This window comes from Labeo rohita, chromosome 2, assembly GCF_022985175.1.
Source record: "Labeo rohita strain BAU-BD-2019 chromosome 2, IGBB_LRoh.1.0, whole genome shotgun sequence".
In the NCBI taxonomy this organism is placed as follows: Eukaryota; Metazoa; Chordata; class Actinopteri; order Cypriniformes; family Cyprinidae; genus Labeo; species Labeo rohita.
In genome coordinates, this window is record NC_066870.1 from 21,625,907 (window position 1) to 21,648,306 (window position 22,400).

The following is a 22,400-nucleotide window of genomic DNA, read 5'->3' on the forward strand; positions in this document are numbered from 1 at the left end:
TTGGTTGTGCTAATGGTCCTGCCAGTTTGTGGAAACCCATTGATAAACAATGTACACTGAACTGAAATACAAACAATAAAAGTGCACAGATTTGATTTAGTAGGCTATCATACAAATCAATGTTATTTTAGAATACTTTAAAATAGCATCCACCTCAGCAAAATTATTCACTATCTTTTTTTTAACCGTCTGATTGTTAAATTCCTGGAGTGCCAGAAATGGACAGTTCAATAACTACACCTACTCTAGGTTTGCTGATGTACATTTTCTCTGTCTGAATAATTAACATGCAGTAACTTTGTTAGTCATTGAATGCTTGGGTAACATTTTACAATAAGGTCCCATTAGTTAAGTTAGTTAAAGGGTGCACCCTCATGTCATTTCAAACTCGTGAGACCTTAGTTTGTCTTTGCAACACAAATTAAGATATTTCTGATGAAATCTGAGAGCTTTCTGACCCTGCATAGACAGCAAAGTTCCTACCACGTTCAAGGTCCAAAAAGGAAGTAAGGACACTGTTAAAATAGTTCATGTGATATCAGTAGTTCAACTGTAATTTTATGAAGTAAAAAATTTATGGAGTGGATTTAATCAAAAACATATCTTAATTTGTGTTCCAAAGATGAACACAGGTCTTATGGGATTAGAACACAAGGGTGAGTAATTAATGACAGAATTTTTATTTGTGGGTGAACTATCCCTTTAATGTATTAAATAACTAACAATTAGCATTATATTTGAGGAGTTTATTTGCAAAAACAGATAACAGATTTTTTTAATTTCCAAAAATAATATTTTTTTTATTATGTTATTATGTTTTTATTGTGTTAGTTAGCTGTATTTTATAGTTATCAAAATATCCCAACTGCAGTTTGATTGAGATTATTTGGAATGCACAATGAAAAACATGATTTTTAAAAACTGTTAAAAACAGAGGGATCTATTTTTTTCAAATGAACTCTTCATTTGTTATAGTATTTTTGTTAATGTAAGTTAATAAAAACACAGGCCCATTAAATAATATTAAGTCATACTTTGATTTTACTAATGCATTAGTAAACGTGGAAATTAATAAGATTGATAACTATTGTGATTAACTAATGTTAACAAATGGAACCTTATTGTAAAGTGTTACAGGTGATTGCAATATAGAAAAGCCCTTAACCTACAACATTACATACTAAATCATGAGTAGGACACATTTTTAATATTTTAATCATGTTTATTAGTTTGACTTTTCCATGTTTTACTTGGAACACAAATGCATGTGATGCATGAACATGTCTGAACATGTCTAAACTAATCTGCATATGTATTTTTCACTTCATGACAAAGTTATGAATGAACCATTAATGGTTATCACAGGAATGTTGGAGAATGCACTTTATACATTTTGCAAAAAAAGTACTTTACATCCCAAAACAAACTGGAAGGCCAAGACATCAGATCAAACTCTCATTACATGTGTAAGTTTGAGAATCAAAACATCTTGATAAATTATTCATGCAAATGTGAAGATATAGTTTGGAGAAGGTATGGAAAACACTACTATTTACATTTATATAAAAAGCGATGTTTTATGTTGTGTTTTGTAATTTTTTTGATGCTGCTTAAACATGATTAAATGCACTGACCCTGGCCAAGTCTATAATTTGTTTAATAAATACAAACACCAAACACAAAAACACCACTAACATATTTTAACTCAAAATTTATGTTTGAGAAAATGCTCTATTTCCTACCCCTAAAACTTACTACTTAACTAAGTACTAAGTTTTAGGGGTAGGAAATATAGCATTTTCCTAATTGGAGGTCTTTGAGAAGCCCTCACCATAATAAAAAGTGTAAGGGGACCCTGACCTGCATTGCACTGATAACTGCACTGATATAAAAAAAATGATTAAATAAATAAACGAAACATTATAATATGTAAATGTGCAACTATATTCTCGCTGTCACAGCCATCTCAACTATGGACAACAAGCCAAGTGAGAAGGAGGACATGTTATTGGTAGCCTGTGTCTAGTCATGTACCAAGTGCTCGAGGAAGTATGACTGGACCTTGAGAGAGCCAATCAGATCGCTGGATTTCACACTAACAACAAACAAAAGATCGGGGTTCCCTCTGCTGCTGTCTTTCTGCTCCTTTTCCCTTATTTAGTCTGTCCGATCGGTTGGATGTCGTCTTAAATAACAAGGATCAACTTTCTGGATGTCTGTTATGCTTTCGTAAGCTGTCGTTTCGCTGTACTGGCGTGATTAATTCTCTCTAGCGTCTTGCTAACTCTATCAGAGAGGCTGTTTGCGGGCTAATCGCAGTTAGCTGGCTGGCTAGCCGTCCGATCCGAATAAAACAACCTCGAAATCTCAGCGGCTGTTCTCCTGCGGTGTCTGACAGTGGTCGCTTGAGCCACTGGACACTGTTAAAAAGCTGTCCAGCTAAAGATAGCTGGCAAGCTGTTGGTATCGACGGCAGGAATCGGATCGCGATGTCAGGACCGTCATCGGGCTGTGGGTTTCTGATGTCGGTTGTCGTTCACGGAGACTTGGCTCTCAACGAGCAGGAAAAAGAGCTCAACCAGCGGCTTAGACGCCTTTACCCGGCCGTCAACGAACAGGAGACCCCGCTGCCCAGATCCTGGAGCCCCAAAGACAAATTCAGCTACATCGGCCTGTCTCAAAACAACCTCCGGGTGCACTATAAAGGTAACCAAGGCTAACAGCAGCAGATGAACACAAACACCAAGTTGTTTACCAGCTAAATGTTCAAGGCTTTAGCCAGGTTAGCTCGTGTCAAATTGCACCTCAGATTAATGATATAAAAATACACTTCTGTTAGCTTCTGCGTACTCTCATTGTCTGTGTATCAAACCTATTTTTAGACACACAAACTGCTAAAATCGTTAAGAAACAGGAATGATTTAAAGTGGTAATCAGGCACGTTAGCCGATATAAGTAAACGTTATGTAAATGTTAACTAGAAACTTTGATTACTAATAATCTGCTCAGACGACATGTTTGAATAAAAATAGCCTCCCTTTAGCATTATCTAGCACCATTCCTAGCAGTCAGCATTGTCTAATAATTAAACGACTGCTTTTATATAATGTTTTATGCTTATCAGTGTGTGTGTGTGTGTGACATGTACCCTTTGAAAATAAATGCTAAAAGCATTAAGTTTGAAAGTGTAAAGTTCGTGTACTGTAGCATTGAGATGGTGGTGAGTTTCAGCAGCGAGCTATAAAGATGCTTCAGTCATTTCCGGAAGCACCTACTGTATGGAGTTTCACTGTTGAAATGCAGTCATTGTCAGCTTTTTTGACAACATGATCTGTGTACAAAGGCTATGTCTTAATTCACACATGCTGATGTAGGTAGTGATCGAGCCTGACGCAGAAGCTTTAGCAAGGCCCGTGTGTGTTTATCTGCAGAGGCAGGTTTTCTGCCATCGCGAGTATGTACTAGGAATTCAGCAGATAAAGAAAAGCTGTCATATATGTATCATTTGATTACCGTATTTAGTTATTAAATAAGCCTCTGTAATCCAGTGAAGTGTCTGACATTTCCCTCAGCTGAGTCATAAAGGTAGGCCACAGAATTAATTAGGCCAGTCAGTGCTGACGACAGGTAGGTTTCAGGTAGACTGCCTTAAATTACCAGTAGGCCTAGATGACTTAATAAATGTGCAAGCTACATATAAGCTTATAAATTTACTTAAGATATGTTTGAGTCTGATTATTAGGGGTTTAGGACTAAAATGTTACCAAAATGCATCATATATTTATTTCTGTAAAGCCTGACATATTAAATTCTAGTCTAGTCTAGATTTGTTTAATGGATTTGTTAATTGAGTGTTTAGAGAAAGTATTTTAAAGTGTTATGTTTTGTAGAATATTTGATAAATCAGGCTTTTATGTCCTATATAGTGAGAATATGGAGCTCATGCACAAGAAGAAAAAAACACTTCAATTTTATTTAGAGGCCCAAACTGAGCAAAAAAAAAAAAAAAAAAAAAAAAAAAAAAATTGGTACGGTTATTATTTATATGCCCAAAAAGTAAGAGAATTGATTGTTTGTCTTGTAATGTAAGACAAACATGTAAATTGTAATGTAAATCAGTAAAATCCTTAGTATAGCAGACTACTTGCATAAAATTGATATAAATATCGCTATGCGTCCCAGTAATAGTATATAATATTAATAATAATATTTAAAAGCTTAGCTTTATGATCAGTGCTCTGTAGTTTTAAATTTGCGAAAACATAATGTTATGCAATACAATGATGACTGAGAGATGTACAAATAAATATCTCAACAGCCTGTTATTTGATAATTGATAAAAACATCTTATCACAGTTATTTAAGTAAAATTATGTATGGATAATGAAGTACACCTGAGTTCCTTCAGTCCAGTCAGTGTTTGTCTTGAAATATTATATAAATATAAAACTTATTCTATGTTTACTTTATAAAAATCATTAAAGATTTCACAGCAATGAGTACTTTTAGATTTTATTTAAAAAAAAAAAAAAATCAGTCTGAAGGCAGAAAACATATATAGTATTGTGTACAACAGGTTTTTCAGCAATGTTTTGATACATTTAGTCAATAACAGGCCTTAGAAATTCATGAGTCAAATATGATGCAATGGGCTCTGTATGTTTGGACAAAAATGCCTTTTTATTCTTTGTTGGTGCTATATTTATAGTATTCTATTTTTAGCCTGTCTTTGTTAATAATGAGTAAATAATGGGTTTATTGCCTCTTCAGACACTTTAGTGACTTATAGCTATAGATTAACTGTATGCATTTGCTTTTTCCAGAGGTGAGTGTTAAATATATGAAGTTGATTTGATAAAAAATAAACCGTAAAAATACAGAAACACTTTCAAAAAAAAGTCCAAAACATCCGAATCTTCTTTAATGATACACGATAGAGAGCTATATGTGACCCTGGACCACAAAACCAGTCATAAGTAGCATGGGTATATTTGCAGCAATAGCTAAAAATACATTGTATCGGTCAAAATTTTAGATTTTTCTTTTATTTCTTTCATATTAATTTACTACCATAAATATATCTAAACTTAATTTTTGATTATTGATGTGCATTGCTGAGAACTTTTTGCAGATTTTTTCAAATAATTGTATCTTGGCCAAATATTGTCCTATCTTAACAAATCAGGCATCAATGGAAAGCTTATTTAATCTTATTTATTTTGCTTTCAGGTGATGTATAAATCTTTTTAAAAAATGACCCTTATGACTGGTCCAGGGTCACATATAGTTACATATCATACATATATATATATATTTTTTTTTTTTTTTTGTTCTTGTTGTATCTTGTACATTATTTACTGATACTTTTGTATTTGTTTTTTTTTATGCCATTTTTGTTCAGAAATTTAGAATTTTTTAAATAATAGATTCAACTGAAGTATTTGACTTAAATGAGATGACATGCCTTTTAAAATGAATAAATTTCAGGTGGCAAATATTGCCTGTTAGTAATAAATTATTTCGTAAATTTCTTACATTGGTTTGTTGGCCATTGTTAATAAAAATGACAAAAAAATATGAATTCCCAAATTCAGTGCAGTGCTTATTCATGTGAAATAAACTGCCATTTTTAAATATCAAAGCTAATGTGCAGGGTCTTTGCTGTTGTCAGGCAAAATATCATCAGCCAAAAGTGTACAGCTCTCACAGCAAAAAAAAAACATTGATTTATTTTGCTAAGTGTTTTTTGCCATGGCGACCTCTGGCGATGTTATAACATTACAAATGTTCTGGTGCTCCTTGTGAGTGACACAAACCATTAGCAGTTGTAAATAATTGTGTTCATGTCATCCAGGTCATGGAAAGACCCCGAAAGATGCGGCATCTGTCCGTGCAACACACCCTATTCCAGCTGCCTGCGGGGTCTATTACTTTGAGGTGAAAATTATCAGTAAAGGACGAGATGGGTATGTGAAGGATTCAGTATTTTCTTAAATTACTTAATGGAGGGAAAAATTTAAAGGTGCACTCACTCAGTTTTCTTGGACATATATTGTCATCTAGTGGCGTGGATGTAACATTAAGCAAAAGTTTTCATTTAGTAATGTCTCGTAGAAGTCAGCCAAGATTAATTTATTCTGAAAGTAAAAATGTTGGATAATACGTTTTTTACAGAAATTAAATGATTACTATTGGTAATGCTGGTCATTTGATCAGGTCATGTGACTTTGACTAAAAGTAATATGAAATAGCAAAATATAAAAATCCAAATGAGTTATCAGTGATTCTACAATAACACTCAATCTCATGTACGTATACATTTTTTTTTAGGGCTAAAACTTCAGAGGAAAACATTACTGAGTGTGCTTTTGATTTTTAGGCTGAGAAATTTTACCCTCTTCTGAAGCAGAAATTTTATCAAATAAATGCTTTTTTTTGTGAGCAGGTACATGGGGATTGGCCTGTCAGCCCAAGGTGTCAACATGAACAGACTTCCAGGTAAAACAGCTGTCAGATTTTTGAAGAGTCACTGCTTTTATTGCTAGTAACACATTAACTATTGTCATGTTTCGAGGTTATTACTGTCTAAAATGTCTATGATCACTATAGATGGACAGGTTTTGTAGTTTAGATGCAGTTAGTCTGCATTTTAACTTGACCTCCACCTTTCTGACACTCACAGACACTGGGTGGTTCCTCTGTGAGACTGCAGCTTGCCAGGGAGATAAGAGTTTAGAGAGCTTAGTGCTCTTTCCTTAGCATTTTTGTGGTTCATTGTTTCCAACAATCACCAGTGTGTGTACAATGTTCTGCTCTTAGGATGGGACAAACACTCATATGGATACCATGGAGATGACGGACACTCCTTCTGCTCATCTGGCACTGGACAGCCCTATGGCCCCACATTTACAACAGGCGATGTGATTGGCTGCTGTGTGAACCTCATCAACAATACCTGTTTCTACACAAAAAATGGCCACAGTCTAGGTAGTAAACATCTGTAATGCACATTAAGATCAAATACTTGTCTTAAAGGGATAGTTCACCCAAAAAAGAAAATTCAGTCATTAATTACTTACGCTCGTGTAGTTCCGAACCCGTGAGACCTTCGTTTTTCTTTGGAACACAAATTAAGATATTTTTGCGATATTGCGTCGTAGTGTTATCGTGAATGGCGGCGGACTGACCCAGAAGAGAAGAAATCGCTGAATTGTTATTTTTGTTTTCTTTGTGCACAAAAAGTATTCTTGTAACTTCAGAAAATTAAGGTTGAACCACTGATGTCACATGGACTATTTTAACAGTATTCTCACAACATTTCTGGCCCTTGAAAGTGATAGTTGCATTGCTGTCTGTGCAGGGGCAGAAAGCTCTTGGATTTCATCAAAAATATGTTAATTTGTGTTCCTATAGTCTTACGGGTTTGGAACAACATGAGGGTGAGTAATGAGAGAATTTTCATTTTTGGGTGAACTAACCCAAAACTGTTGTTACTTGTTCTTTATTACTGATCATCAATTCAGTGAGCAGTTTAACATTATGTACACATCTCTAAGAATAGAATATTTTTCATTTAGTATGATTTAGTAGTTTATAGGAGGTATGAAATGTCGGCTGTTAACAAGTTTAAACTTGTATTCCTACAGTTTCATATTCAAACTGTGTTTTGTTTTGTTTTTTTTCAGGGATAGCCTTTACAGATTTACCGGTAAGTCTGTTTTTTTTTTTTTTAATCATCTCAGAGATTAAAATTAAGATTTTGGTGCCGTATTGTATTATACACCACTGTTTAAAAGCCTGGGATTAATTTGATCTTTTGTGTGATCAGAAATATGGTTAAAAACTGCAATATTGTGAAATAATAATTTTCAAATGTAATTGTTCCTCCGATGGGAAAGCTGAAATTGTTATTAAGTCTTCAGTGTCTAATGTTTAAAACAGTTGTGCTGTTAACAGTTTTGTGGAAGCCATGGTACATTTTTTTTTTTTAGCATTCTTTGGAGAATGGAAAGTTCAAAAAGCAGCATTTTTTTTTTTAAATGTCTTTACTGTCATTTTTAATCAATTTAATGCATTCTTTATGAATAAAAGTGTTAATTTCTTTTTAAAAAAACATCTTATTTTTGAATGTTGGTGTATATTGTTTATTATAGTTTTAGTATTTTATAGTTTATGTAGTGTATCCTCTGATAGTTTTGCTATGCTGTTAATATCCTGAATATATGCACATTTTGTTAAAGTTGTACATTTTGTGTGCGTGTTGTCTAAATGTTGAACTTGCAGTGACGCATCATTTGTAGCTTTATAGATATGTTTTTATTTATATTCTTTCTCTGCCTGAAGGTCATGGGGTGATTGATCTTTTGTATATTTTTCATTCTATTGTAATATTTTTAGATATTGTAAAAGAAGGCTTTTGCCATTGTTTTGTCTTTCCTTCCTTTCTTCATCATTCAAGATGTTGGACTGACAGCCCCTAAGCATTTCTCTCGCTAACTGAACAGAGGCCTGTTTGGGGCTAAAACAATAATCCATTGAGCAGAAAACACAGTTGGCTGGTGACCAGCATTCATGTTACTCTGAGTACTTGTGTGAAGTATGTCAGTTAAGCAGCCCTGACCTTTCTTTCTATTGGACTAGGAGCACAGACCCTCCCAGAGTTATTCTTCAGAAAGCATCAGAAAATGACTAATATGTGTCTGCCCCCTGCCCTGAAATAACCGATAAACAACATTTGAATTATGTAGTTGTGATTTGAAATCCGATGTTTTTTCTAATCCATCTCAGTCTGAGCGTCTATGATAGACATGAAACTGAGGAACATTTTCCATGTTTTTAAGATAATCTAAGTCGTTTTATAAGACCGTCTTTAGACATTGTGCTTACATGCTCATCATTAATAATAAAAAGCTGTTAAATTAGCCAGTAACTATAATCCACATTTAATAAAATGTGCTTATATTGTTTTTAGCCCAACCTGTATCCCACAGTGGGTCTACAGACCCCTGGGGAGGTCGTGGACGCCAATTTTGGGCAGCATCCGTTTGTCTTTGATATTGAGGATTACATGCGTGAATGGAGAACCAAGATCCAAGCCCAGATTGACCGCTTCCCCATTGGGGAGAGAGAAGGAGAATGGCAGGCCATGATTCAGAAGTGAGTACTTTTGATTTGAAGTATTTTTATAAGGTTTATGTAACATAGCTACAAGTGTCTAGTTTTTAAAACCTTTCCAAAGGTAATGAATGGATTCTGACCTATTCACTTTCTCTTTTTAGAATGGTGGCCTCCTATCTGGTTCACCACAGCTACTGTGCCACCGCCGAGGCCTTTGCCAAATCAACTGACCAGGCCGTACATGAGGAACTTGCTTCTATTAAAAATAGACAGAGTGAGTCTTTGCAGGCAGCGCAAATAGGCTCTTCAGACTCTTATCTGGGTCCTATTTTGGGTCTGTCTGATTGTTGAAGTCAACGTGAAATCAAATTGGCAGTTTGTGGTTCAATGATTGAATTGAATGAATCTGAATGATTCATCAGTGCACGTCAGCATGCTTTCAGGGTTGAACATTCTCAACTCAATGCTGAGTAATGATTTTACTTTTGTGATTGCAGAGATCCAGAAGCTGGTCCTATCCGGGAGAATGGGAGAGGCTATAGAGACCACTCAACAACTTTACCCAAGCCTGTTAGAGAGAAACCCAGACCTCCTCTTTATGTTGAAGTAAGTGTGATTTGTGCAATCTTTAAGGAATTAACACATCTTCGTTAAACACGCTGTATACATAATGTATATCTCTCTTTCCAGAGTCAGGCAGTTCATTGAGATGGTGAATGGCACTGACAGTGAGGTCAGGTGTCTTGGTGGAAGGAGCCCTAAGTCACAGGATAGTTACCCAGGCTCCCCCCGTCTCTTCAACAGCCCTGTTCACAAAGCCAGCAGCTCCCAGACCTACCAGACAGGTATGTATTATATCCAAACAGTATTTATTTCTTAAAAGTACCTGCTTTTTGGTGTGTTCGCACTGCTGGAACTGGGAACAGTTTTAATTATAGCAGCACTAGGGCTGGGCAATATGGCAAAAAAATACAATCTTTATTTATTTTTATTTTTATTTTTTTCAGAATGTTTGGCCAATTCTTAATATTTCTAGTTAGTCAGCTTGAAAATATAACTACAACATGATTCAAGTAACTTTTTCTTTATTAACCCTCTAGAAAATTATATTCCAAGTGCACCACACATGTTGTCATGATGTAAATGTTAAACAAATCACTTGTTAAAGGAGAAGTCCACTTCCAGAACAACAATTTACAGATAATGTGCTCACCCCTGCTGTTCATTGTTTTTACAGGACATTTATAGTTAATAATAGTCTACTGGTGTTATACCTTCAGTCAGTTTTGAATTTGAATTACCATAACTTTTTATTTTTTTAAAGCATTTTTCTCATAATATTTCTTAACATATAATATGTATAAGACACGTTTGTACAAGACCTAGTTGTAGTTCATGCTTCTTTTCTGCAAAGATATTTAAAAGAGAAGTCCACTTCCAGAACAACAATTTACAGAGAATGTACTCACCTCCTTGTCATCCAAGATGTTCATGTCTTTCTTTCTTCAGTCGTAAAGAAATTATATTTTTTGAGGAAAACATTTCAGGATTTTTCTTCATATAACAGGCTGATATGGTGCCCCGAGTTTGAACTTTCAAAATGCAGTGACCCTTAAAGGGGTCATTGGAGTCCATTATATGGAGAAAAATCCTGAAATATAGGTAGCAAAAATGTGCAAAATCGCAGTTCATTGATTTCTTGACTTCTAAAAAATAAAATCGTGGCAAAACAGAAATTTGAATTAATCAATAAAATCTTAAAAATCACCCAGCCTTAAGGAACACCTTTTGAGGGGACTAAATTAGCTACTGCTTCAGAGTAGGGTATAACCCAGCACAATAGGAACTACCGGAGACATAAGTGTATGTTGATTGGCTGAATGTATGCCATACGCAACTCTGGCACCCACCACTTTTAAAAAGCTATGTAAACAAAACTGTGTAAGACCTTCGTTTCATCTTCGTTACACAAATTAAGATTTTTTTTTAATGAAATCTAAAAGCTTTCTGACCCTGCATAGACAGCAATGCAACTGACACATTCAAGGCCCAGAAAGGTAGTAAGCACATTGTTAAAATAGTCCGTGTGACATCAGTGGTTCAACCTTAATTTTATGAAGCTACGAGGATACAGCTTAGGAGGGCCTTCAAATGTGACCCTGGACCACAAAACCAGTCACAAGTAGCACAGGTGTATTTATAGCAATAGCCAACAATACATGCCAAAAATCATTAGGATATTAAGTAAGATCATGTTCATCAAGTTTTTGATCATTTTTTTGATTTTTAGTAATATGCATTGCTAAGAACTTCCTTTGGACAACTTTAAAGGCGATTTTCTCTGTCTATATATATATATATATTTTTTTTTTTTTTAGACCCTCAGATTCCAGATTTTCAGATAGTTGCATCTCGGCCAAATATTGTCCTAATAAACCACAAATCAATAGAAAGCTTATTTATTCAGTTGCAGATGATGTATAAATCTCAGTTTTGTAAAATTGACCCTTACGACTAGTTTTGTGGTCCTGGATCACAAATATTGTCTTGGACAGACAGGTGCTTTGGAGTCAAAAAGTTGAGAACTGCTGATTTAGATAATTTTCAAAGGCTAATTCTAGACCAGAATGACGTGTTGGTCATGAATTCACTGATCATTTGTGCTTCCCTCTTTCTCTAGGCTTTGATAGTAATTACTGTAATGGAGTTTCATCAAGTAAAGGCCACACCTCGGCCCATAGTCACAAGTCATGTCCACCTACAATGCCAAGCCCTGAGCTTGGTGTCCTGAATGGCAGTCGGGGCCAGCAGACCAACGTCGGGTATGTCTTTGTTCCATAGCGCATTGAAATATCCTTGAAGTTAATATGAAATGAAAATTCCCAGTGTTTTGTATATGCATGTTTTTGATATAATTGTGAGCAGTTAATTTCTGTTTTTTTTTTTTTTTTATTTATACAATTTTGGACCTTTTAAAATGGCATAACTTGAAATTACAGACTTTTTGTCTACTTAAAATGTCCCTCTGAGCAAGCTTACATTCATTTTTGAGTGCAGCGCCAAATATCAAAATCCCTGCTCTTTTTTTTCCCCCCAATAATCTGTTACACTCAGATGTACAACATAATACAGAAGAAAAGTTATGTCACAAATTCTGTTTCGTTTCACTTTAATTCCGATTATATAAGAACATAGTAACTGTACAGCACAAAATAAGCCTGTTGTGTAAATGCTAACTGTTTCTTGTAGTGCTGAAGTGGAGATGGAGGTTGATCACTTCTCAAACGGAGTGTCTGAATCCTCCTCAAATGGATTTCTGAATGGCAGCTCTACTCACGGGATAGACTTGGAGGAATGTGATGCAGATATGGGTGAGAACAATAATTGGGCTCAGTCTTCTGTTAAATTCCTGTGTGTCTGCAGTAAAATTTGTTGTAGGTTGAAGGTTTTTTTCCTGTGTGATTTGTTTATCATATCTGATGTTGTGCGTGTGACTTTAGTCAATTATATTATGCAAATGAATCCTGTGTACAATTTTGAATGAATTAAATATTCTGTACACAGAAGTAGATAGTGCTCAGTCTAAGAGGCAGTTGTGCGGAGGAAGCCAGGCAGCCATTGAGAGGATGATTCAGTTCGGCCGAGAGCTACAAAGCATGAGTGAACACTTGCGCCGTGAGAGGGGCAAAAACTCAGCCAATAAGAAGATGCTTAAGGTACTGCCTTCAATATACACTCAATCTAAAAGTTGAATGTAGGTGGTGGTTGTACCTGTAATCACATATATGATTTAAAATGGTCTTTTAAATCATAGTATAAAATGTATTTTGGTTACAGTGGTAATGATCACTAAACATGGAGGTGTGTTTTATCCTAAAACCTCTTATTATCTCCATTCTTGCAGGATGCATTCAGTTTGCTGGCATATTCAGATCCATGGAACAGCCCTGTGGGCTACCAGCTAGACTCCATCCAGAGAGAGCCTGTCTGCTCAACACTCAACAGTGCAATATTAGGTAGGTATAGGATTCAGGTCTTCATATATTAGAACGTTTGTTCTCAAACTTTTCAGGCCAAGTACCACCTTTGATCAAATCAGAAGAGCGTAGTCACTGCCACAATCTCTGATGTTTTCAGCATTAAAGGGGACATTTTATCATGGTGTTTGCTTATAAATGTGTCTTAGCAGTGTGTGGACACAACCATCCTATAATGATAAAATTCATGCACTCCTTTTTTATAATTCACAAAAAACCTAAACGGTCTCAATTATAAAGCTTTTAGATTTTTTTTGCATAGTATGACATCATAGTGCTCAGGCTCCGCCCACAGCCACTGACAGACTGTGTTAGCATATTTTCACCTTCAGCCAGTTTTGTAGCTGGAAGTAAAAGTGAACCATAAGAGTCTTCATTTTCTTCCGACATCAGAGCCACTGAGGACACAGTGGATTAGTTTTGTTTTTGATGGTAACGTGCCACCAAATACAGACAAAAAATGGAAGGGAAAGGCGGATTTGAGCAGTATCTTATTATCATTTAAAGAGAAATGCACCGAAAGGGCTCGCTGTGAACAGAGCAGTTTTTGACAAGGTAAAAAGGGTGTTGTTTACTTGAACATTGAGGAATTTTAACCAAAGTAATTAAAACTAATTAAAATTGTGCTGCACACTTTGATCAGTGCCACTTCAGGAGAGTCTCTACACTTTGCCACACTATGGTGTTCTTTTGTGTATTAGTTTCTGTTTATATGGTATATGGGCCATTCTACAGGATTGGTGCAAACTGCTGTCCCACAACCAAAAAACACATTTAAAAAGTATTTTCAGTGCCTGAAAATAGTCTCCCTGTGCAAGCAGGTGGTCACGTTGGTTATGTTGACGGAAGTTAGCCTATTTTCAGCCGCTGCGTAATATCATTGCGCCTGCTGCACCCATGGTACGGCAGAATGAGAGTATAGTTCCTAGCCATATCGACCTAGAAAATCACAACTTTTCATTTTCCATCAGTCTTAGTACGTGATGTAACTACAAAAGAGTCAAGTTTTAAATAGGAAAAATATCGAAACTCTTTGGTCATTTTTGAGCGAGATGCTAACGGTCTAATCAGATTCAATGATCTATGCTAAGCTACGCTAAAAGTGCTACCATCAGACCCGGCGATCGGCTGAATGGATTAAAAACGGTAAAACTCAACTGTTTAACTCTAGGGGAGTTGGAAAATGAAAATGATTTTTTTCAAAAAAACGTGGAGTGTTCCTTTAAAGGAGAAGTCTACTTCCAAAACAAAGATTCACATATAATGTACTCACCGCCTTGTCATCCAACATGTCCATGTCTTTCTTTCTTCAGTCGTAAATAAATTGTTTTTTGAGGAAAACATTTCTGCATTTTTCTCCATATAATGGACTGATATGGTGCCCTGATTTTGAACTTCCAAACCACAGTTTAAATGCGGCTTCAAACGATCCCAAATGCGGTTGTAAACTATCCCAGCAGAGAAAGAAGGGTCTTATCTAGTGTAATGATTGGTTATTTTCAGAAAAATAATACAATTTATATACTTTTTAATGTCAAACGCATATCTTGTCTTACTGTGCCTGGACTGTTTTTTTCCGGTCCATGACAGTTAGGGTATGTTGAAAAACTCCAATCTCATGTTCTCCCTCAACTTCAAAATCGTCATATATCGCTGTTTTACCTTTTTTGTTAAGGGTGTTTGATCTTCTTTCCATGTTTACTTTGCAAAGACTGGGTCGGTTCTTTTGCAGCGATGTAGGGCGATTTTGAAATGATTTTTGAAGTTGAGGGAGAAAATACGATTGGAGTGTTTTGACATACCCTAACTGTCTTGAGCCAGAATACAGTTCATGGAGAGAAAGGCAAGACGAGCGTATGAGATTAAAAAGTATTTAAATTGTATTTTTAAAATGAAAATAACCAATCGTTTCGCTAGATAAGACCTTTCTCTCTTGGCTGGGATCGTTTACAACCACATTTAGGATCGCTTGAAGCCACATTTAAGCTGCATTTTGGAAGTTCAAACTCGGGGCACCATATCAGTCCATTATATGGAGAAAAACAGAAATGTTTTCTCAAAAAACAATTTTTACAACTGAAGAAAGAAAGACATGAACATCTTGGAAGACAAGGGGGTGAGTACATTATCTGTAAATTTCAGTTCTGGAAGTGGACTTCTCCTTTAACTTGGAAATTGGTATTATCAACTTTTTGCCTTTTACAAAGAAAATTTTCAAAATTCAAAGTTCAAAATGCAGCAGTACTTGAAATCTTGTTAAAATGGTAATTGTTACTGATTTTACCTCTGAAAAAAATGAATAAAATACCAAAAAAAATATATTTACAATGTAGATCTTAATAAAGCAAAGCAAAATCTTAATAGGTCAGTATAACCCTTATGATTAAATTATTATTACTGTGTTTCAGTAGTGACACATTTGGGGAGAGGACAAATATTCCAAAACTTTCAATTGCACAAATTACTAGAAATGTGTACCTTGGATAATAAACAAATTTGCATACAAATGCAAATGCATACTGTTTTGCATTTGAACACATTTCAATATGTAATTTATTCCTCTGACAATGCTTAATTTTTAGCATTGATTACTCCAGTGCCACATGATCCTTCAGAAATCATTGTAATGTGCTAAAACATTATCATTATTATCTGTTAAAAACTTTTTTTTTCCAGGATTCTTTAATGAATAAAGAAAGTTCAAAAGAACGGCATTTATTTAAAATAAACTTAAATAAAAGCATTACTTTCTTTAAACATTGTATGAATGGTGATGCCTGTTACTGTTTATTAGAGGTTACTCTTGAATCTAACAATTTAACAGGCATTTAGCATTTAATGTCACTTTTTTTCTCTCATGCAGAGACTCATAACCTGCCAAAGCAGCCTCCCTTGGCACTCGCCGTCGGCCAGGCAGCTCAATGTCTGTCCCTCATGGCTCGCACAGGCAGCGGATCCTGCGCCTTCGCATCAGTGGATGATTACCTGCACTAACCCCTGGAGAATCATCCCTTTAAATGACCACATGAAAGAGGCCCACATCATCCCAATCCATCCCAGACTCCCAAAAAAAAAAATAAAATAAAAAAAACTGGGGCCGGCTTTGAAACCATGGCCTGATGAACTGAGCCTCCACATGGCCAGACCCATCCTGGCTCTCTGACAAGACTGGATCCTCTTCACCCAGGCCTAAACTGGACCTAAAGACACATTAGGGAAGAGGGGTTCTTAAAAGTCAGATAAAATCCCCAATCATTATGGTCTTTTTTTTTTTTTTTCTTTTCCTTTTGTCTTTTTTATTTTGGGGGAGGGGAGGAAGTGTTGGGTGGGGGGTGCAGCAGGCTCTGATTGTTTGTTTCCTAATTTACAAGGCATGAGGAAAATTATTATGACATAATTAATGTTATTATCAGTAAACTTGCATATAAGATATATTTGTTCTTGGTTGAAAGCTGGCAGAGTGAGCGAGACCGAATAATTAAGGTCCCACCGCAGCAACACCCTGCTATTTTCAGGTCTCAGCTTGTGTACTTTACCATTTAAAAAAGAAAAAAAAAAAGAAAAAATATTGAAATTATATTAACACGAGGAGTGGAACATTTAGTTATCTTACAGTAAAAAAAATTAAAACCCAGAAAACCTAACACTGCTGGAGTCATCCTTAGTGGTGGTATTTAGTATAGAGCGTTAGTGTGAGCTGTATGAGTTATGCCCTTTTTTGTGCAAGCGCACCCTCCCTCTGCCAACTGCACAGCAGGATTGATGCAATGTTCGGACACTTTGATTTGTAATTGTATTGATGTCTATGGTCTTTTCATCCACCCGATCTCTTACTCCATCTTTTAAAAAGTCCATATTCAGGCGTCCTCTCATCATCGTTGCCTGCACTGTGTTTTTGTGCAGTTTGGATGTGCGACAGGAACGTGGTGATATTAAGGTCATATCCAGTCCCGGAGAGGCAAGCCTGCTCCATTGTTTTTTCTCCTCTTGTTTACCAGTCAATCCCTCAGATCATCAGTACTTTTAAAACAAGGAGAATGGTACAGTATTGTCATCAACACTGTCTTATCATTTTCAGTAATAAAACGTAAATACCCATTTGAACGAGATATACCCGTCTGTTTTGACACATTTCAGCAATCGTTCGGCTATTGCACAAATACACTACCAGTCAAAAGTTTTTGAACACTAAGATTTTTAATGTCTTTTAAAGAATTCTTTTCTGCTCACTAAGCCTGCATTTATTTGATCCAAAAACAGTAAAATTGTGAAATATTTTTACTATTTAAAATAACTGCTTTCAATTTAAATATGTATTAAATTGTAATTTATTCCTGTGATTTCAAAGCTGAATTTTCAGCATCATTACTTTAGTCTTCAGTGTCACAAGATCTTTCAGAAAGCTAATGATGTATGTAATATGTTGATTTGCTGTTCAAGAAACATTTTATAATTATTATCAATATTTAAAACCATTGAGAGCATAAAAAAAATACAGAAATAAAAAGCTTTTGTACCATTATACATTATACCTTTCAAAAGCAAATCAATACTTTTATTATACAAATCAATGCTTTTATTTAGCAAGGATGCTTTAAATTAATCAAAAGTGATGATTAAGACATTTATAATGTTACTAAAGATTTCTATTTCAGATAAATGCTGTTTTGAAGTTTTTATTCATCAAAGAAACCTGAAATTTTTTTTTTACTGTTTTCTACATAAATGTTATTTAAGCAGCAAATCAGAATATTAGAATGATTTCTGAAGGAGCGTGTGACTGGAGTAATGATGCTAAAAATTCAGCTTTGAAATCACAGGAATAAATTACGTTTTAAAATATAGTCAAATGGAAAACTGTTATTTTATATAGTAAAAATATTTCAAAATGTTACTTTTTTTGCTGTACTTTGGATCAAAAAAAATGCAGGCTTGGAAAAACAAAAAATCGTATTGTTCAAAAACGTTTGACTGGTAGTGTATGAAGAATGCAGTTACACTACGCAGAGCATTAATAATGCCAAACTAATTGTCTCATCACATATTTAAAGGAATAGTTCACCCAAAGAGAAAATTGTGTCCTCATAACCCTATGTTATTTCGAACTTGTAAGACTGGTTAATCTTCAATGAAGATATTTTTGTCCCTCCATTAAAAGTCTAGGTAACCAAAACTTAAAAGATCCAATAAGTTCCTTGCTGAAAAATAAAAACAATAGAAACAATCGCAGAAATTCTAATGGTTTCCACTACACAATTACAAACCATCAACGTTTAACCATTAAAGTTGTATTCCTGTAGTGTGTTTTGGGACATATTTCATTAGGTTTTAGTGGTTTTAACAAGCCACCAATAGAAGACGACCAATTGCCAATAGAGACCAAGAGGCATCATTACAGTTTCCATTAAAATCAGTACAATTCCCATTGTAACCTGTAAAACCATTTCAATAATTATGATGATCTCTATTGTTTTTTTTTCAGCAGTGGTTTCTGCGTTATTAAACAATCCACATGAATCAAACAGTTCAATTTTTTTAAAAGATCATTTTATATGATAACCAGATTTAGTTTAGGCCTTATTTACATCTAAATGATGATAAACACACATACATAGAGCACATCATATATGGTAAACATGGGAGCTTATATGTATGTATATTTCTGAATTAAAGCCTGAATTAAATCTGTTCGTCGTATAAAGTGATTATATCTCTTTTAAGACTTGGATTAAACTGCCTGATTCATATTAAATAATTTTAAGGTTATTTTATAATATTTTTTGATCTGTTAAGTCGTGGTTACCTAGACTCTTAATAGAGAGACCGTAAATGCAAGGCTGGAGACTGATGCAGAAGAGAGAGAGAAGAATTTGTTGAATAAAGTCGTTATTTTTGTTTTCTTTGCACACAAAAATTATCCTCGTAGATTCATAACATTATGGTTGAACCACTGATGTCACACGGACTATTTTAAAAATGTCCTTATTACCTTTCTAGGTCTTGAACGTGTCAGTCGCATTGCCGTCTATGCAGGGTCAGAAAGCTCTCGGATTTCATCAAAAATATCTTGATTTGTGTTCTGAAGATGAACGATGAACTTATGGGTTTGGAACAACATGAGGGCAAATTAATGACAGAATTGTCATTTTTGGTTGAACTATCTACCTTCCTTGTAAAATTATATAACCATGACTTGTTAATTTGGTAATCATAGTGATTTAGTTTAATGAAGTCAATCTTATGTACAGTGTAACAAATGAACTGTCCATCCTTAGATCACGTTTACATTTATTGACGTGTAGGGTAAATATGCAAACTTAAATTCACATTCAGCTTCCGCCACTAGTAAAAAATGTTCAGTTTTAACTTGTACATAAGATGTAAGGAAAGTCATTTCTTTTTAAATGGTTGAAAGAAAAAGGTATGAAATAATTAAAGGTGTCCTTTTGAAAAATACGATCCACATGGTCAAAAACAGCTGGATGATGGAAGCAGTCTTTGGACGTGACAGTTTTCACGTGTTGAACTCATAATTCAGCAGGTCTTTCTCCCGTTTTATGTCTCATAAAGGAATCAGTTTCTGCTGGTGTATAAACCGCTTGTTGGACCTTGCAATCTTCGCTTTTTTATAAGCACCTACAAATGAATAAACACAGCTCAGTCTGTTGTTTTACAAAACATATGTTGAGAACATAATATACTTGCTAAGCATTAAAATCTCTACTCACCCAATTTTTTACTTGCAAAATCCACAGCAGCACCTTGGCTCCCACCCCTTTTCTTACTGAGGGACAGAAGCTCTGTATCTGAAGATAAATATACACACAAATATTGTGAATATTCAATTGGTCTACAAGATCTGGTAAAAAGAAAGGTCTGCACAAAGCATTGACTTACTGGTCGTTCTTTTGGTTCCTGGGCCATAAAGGCGGGACTGAATGAAGTCCATGGCCTTTTGTTGCAGTGAATTGGCAGCGGAATCATCCTTTATCCTTGTTACTTTGTAGCTGTCTGGTAAACTGAAATCAGACACATTTTCCATAAGTACATGTGAAACGCTTTCAGTAAGATGATAGATGCACAGTTGAGGTCAAAAGTTTACAACCCCCTTTCAGAATCTGCGAAATGTTAATTATTTTACCAAAATAAGAGGGATCATACAAAATGCATGTTATTGCAACTATCACAGAAGGGTCAAATGCTCACTGATGCTCCAGAAGTAAAAACCATGCATTGAATTTAAAGTTCAGTGTTAATTTAACTTACTTTGTCTTCTGGGAAACATGCAAGTATCTTCTGTAGCTTCTAAAGGGCAGTACTAAATTAATACATATAATTTTTAGACAAAATAATAATGTACACATCTCCATTCTGTTCAAAAGTTTTCACCCCCTGGCTCTTAATGCATGTTTTTTTTTTTTTTTCTCTGAAGCATCAGTGAGCGTTTGAACCTTCTGTAATAGTTGCATATGAGTCCCTCAGTTGTCCTCAGTGTGAAAAGATGGATCTCAAAATCATACAGACATTGTTGGAAAGGGTTCAAACACACAAAAATGCCGAAAAACCAAAGAATTTGTGAAACCTGAAGGATTTTTCTTAAGAACAGTGAGCGGTTTAACTGTTCAGGACAAACAAGGGACTCATGAACAAAAACACAGCTGTGGAGTATTAAGAATAAAGTGTATGTAAACTTTTGAACAGGGTCATTTTTATAAATTCAACTATTATTTTCTCTTTCGGACATATATGTAAATGTCTTTTATGTGAAATATCTTATCCAGATCAGTGCTAAATAAAAACTAACATGCATTTTGTATGATCCCTCTTATTTTGGTAAAATAATGAACATTTTGTAGATTCTGAAAGGGGGATGTAAACTTTTGACCTCAACTGTAAACACACTATTATTATTACCTTTTTGGGGTTTTCTTAGGCGTGGTCTTTGTTTTCTGTTCCTTGTCTATAAAAGAGTTGTTTGTCATTTAATACTTCAACTGACCAACAGCAAAAACGTCTGAAGTTACAAAAAAATGACAAGGTTAGAAATTTTATTGTTACCTTTGTTGTTGTCTGACGGCTTTGTTGACACATTTTTTTTGATACCTTTCTTGACTGATGGATCTGTCTGTCTAAAATGAAGAAAAATCAATCTAATAAGTTTCCAAATGATTTAAGGAATCAAGTTTTTATCCAGCGGGAGATCTTACTTTTGGGGTTTCGTATCAAATTCCTCCAAAAGCTCTTGAGGAAGAAGTTTTCTCTTCTGCAAAACAACATATATAACATTGATGTTTTGATTTATGTAAACTATACAATTTATTGCGAAGCGTATAAACATTCCTTGGTAATAATAATGTATCAGCTATCCTGAGGACTGACCTTTTGTTCTTGAAACAGCTGTTGTCTCTTTTTTCGCTTCTCCTTCAGTAGGTTTTTTTCTCTGAAAACAGAGCGAAAAACAAAAATGTTTACACCGCATAAGCTCATGTGCTCTGTGTCTGAAGTCAGTGGATTCACTCACGGACCTTTTGACTGCTTCCAGTGCATCTTTAACGCTTTTCAGAGCAGCACTTTTAGACGCATCAAAGCCGATCTCCTCTGGGAGTTCATCATCACTGGATTCAATGTGCGTCTCTGTCAATTCAGACATGTTGTCAGTCTTTTTAAACGTATTCACTTCAATACACACGTTGGATGGGACTCGCCATATTAAAAAGCCAACAACACTGACCGTGCATTAAAGACAGACAGATGAAAGCCAAAAGTATTGGCAGCAACAGATGATGCCATCTGGTGGTCTGGATGTCTCAGTAATATCTGCTCGTAAACAAACTGATGCAAATGGCGGAGTTTATAATAATAGACCAGACGGCAGATACTGACTATTTACTACCAGGCAAAAGTTTTTGAACAGTAAGATTTTTAATGTTTTTTTTTCTTCGGATCACCAAGCCTGCATTTTTTTGATCCAAAGTACAGCAAAAACAGTAATATTTTTAAATATTTTTACAATTTAAAATAACTTTTTTTTTTATTTGAATATATTTTAAAATGTATGAATTTTTAGCATCACGATCCAGTCTTCGGTGTCACATGATCCTTCAGAAATCATTCTAATATGCGAATTTGATTGTTAAACATTTTATTATTATTATTATTATTGTGTTTAATAAAAATATCAATTTCTATATTTTTTTTTTTTTCTAAAAAAAATATTGGTGTTGGTGTAATAGTTGTTTATGATAC

General features: G+C 34.9%; 2 protein-coding genes across 3 annotated transcripts; one reads left to right on the forward strand and one right to left on the reverse strand.

The window, feature by feature from the left end:
* Positions 1 to 2,064: 2,064 nt before the first annotated feature.
* ranbp9 (RAN binding protein 9) lies at positions 2,065 to 17,263 on the forward strand. Of its 2 annotated transcripts, none has more exons than XM_051135616.1 (14): positions 2,065 to 2,706; positions 5,855 to 5,966; positions 6,443 to 6,498; positions 6,820 to 6,987; positions 7,686 to 7,708; positions 8,972 to 9,156; positions 9,279 to 9,391; positions 9,615 to 9,723; positions 9,808 to 9,962; positions 11,798 to 11,939; positions 12,367 to 12,488; positions 12,682 to 12,833; positions 13,022 to 13,133; positions 16,018 to 17,263. In XM_051135616.1, the coding sequence occupies exons 1-14, from the start codon at positions 2,490 to 2,492 to the stop codon at positions 16,146 to 16,148; spliced, it is 1,797 nt and encodes a 598-aa protein (XP_050991573.1). In that variant the 5' UTR covers positions 2,065 to 2,489; the 3' UTR covers positions 16,149 to 17,263. The 2 variants fall into 2 exon arrangements, with proteins under 2 accessions (XP_050991573.1, XP_050991584.1); XM_051135627.1 differs by having other exon boundaries at positions 6,446 to 6,498.
* A 2,119-nt stretch (positions 17,264 to 19,382) lies between these two features.
* On the reverse strand, positions 19,383 to 21,890 carry nol7 (nucleolar protein 7). The gene is made up of 8 exons (XM_051125019.1): positions 21,680 to 21,890; positions 21,534 to 21,594; positions 21,362 to 21,417; positions 21,213 to 21,283; positions 21,069 to 21,114; positions 20,052 to 20,173; positions 19,883 to 19,960; positions 19,383 to 19,790 (listed from the first exon to the last, which is right to left on the reverse strand). Exons 1-8 carry the CDS (start codon positions 21,802 to 21,804, stop codon positions 19,717 to 19,719), a joined length of 633 nt encoding a protein of 210 aa, XP_050980976.1. The 5' UTR covers positions 21,805 to 21,890; the 3' UTR covers positions 19,383 to 19,716.
* Positions 21,891 to 22,400: the final 510 nt, after the last annotated feature.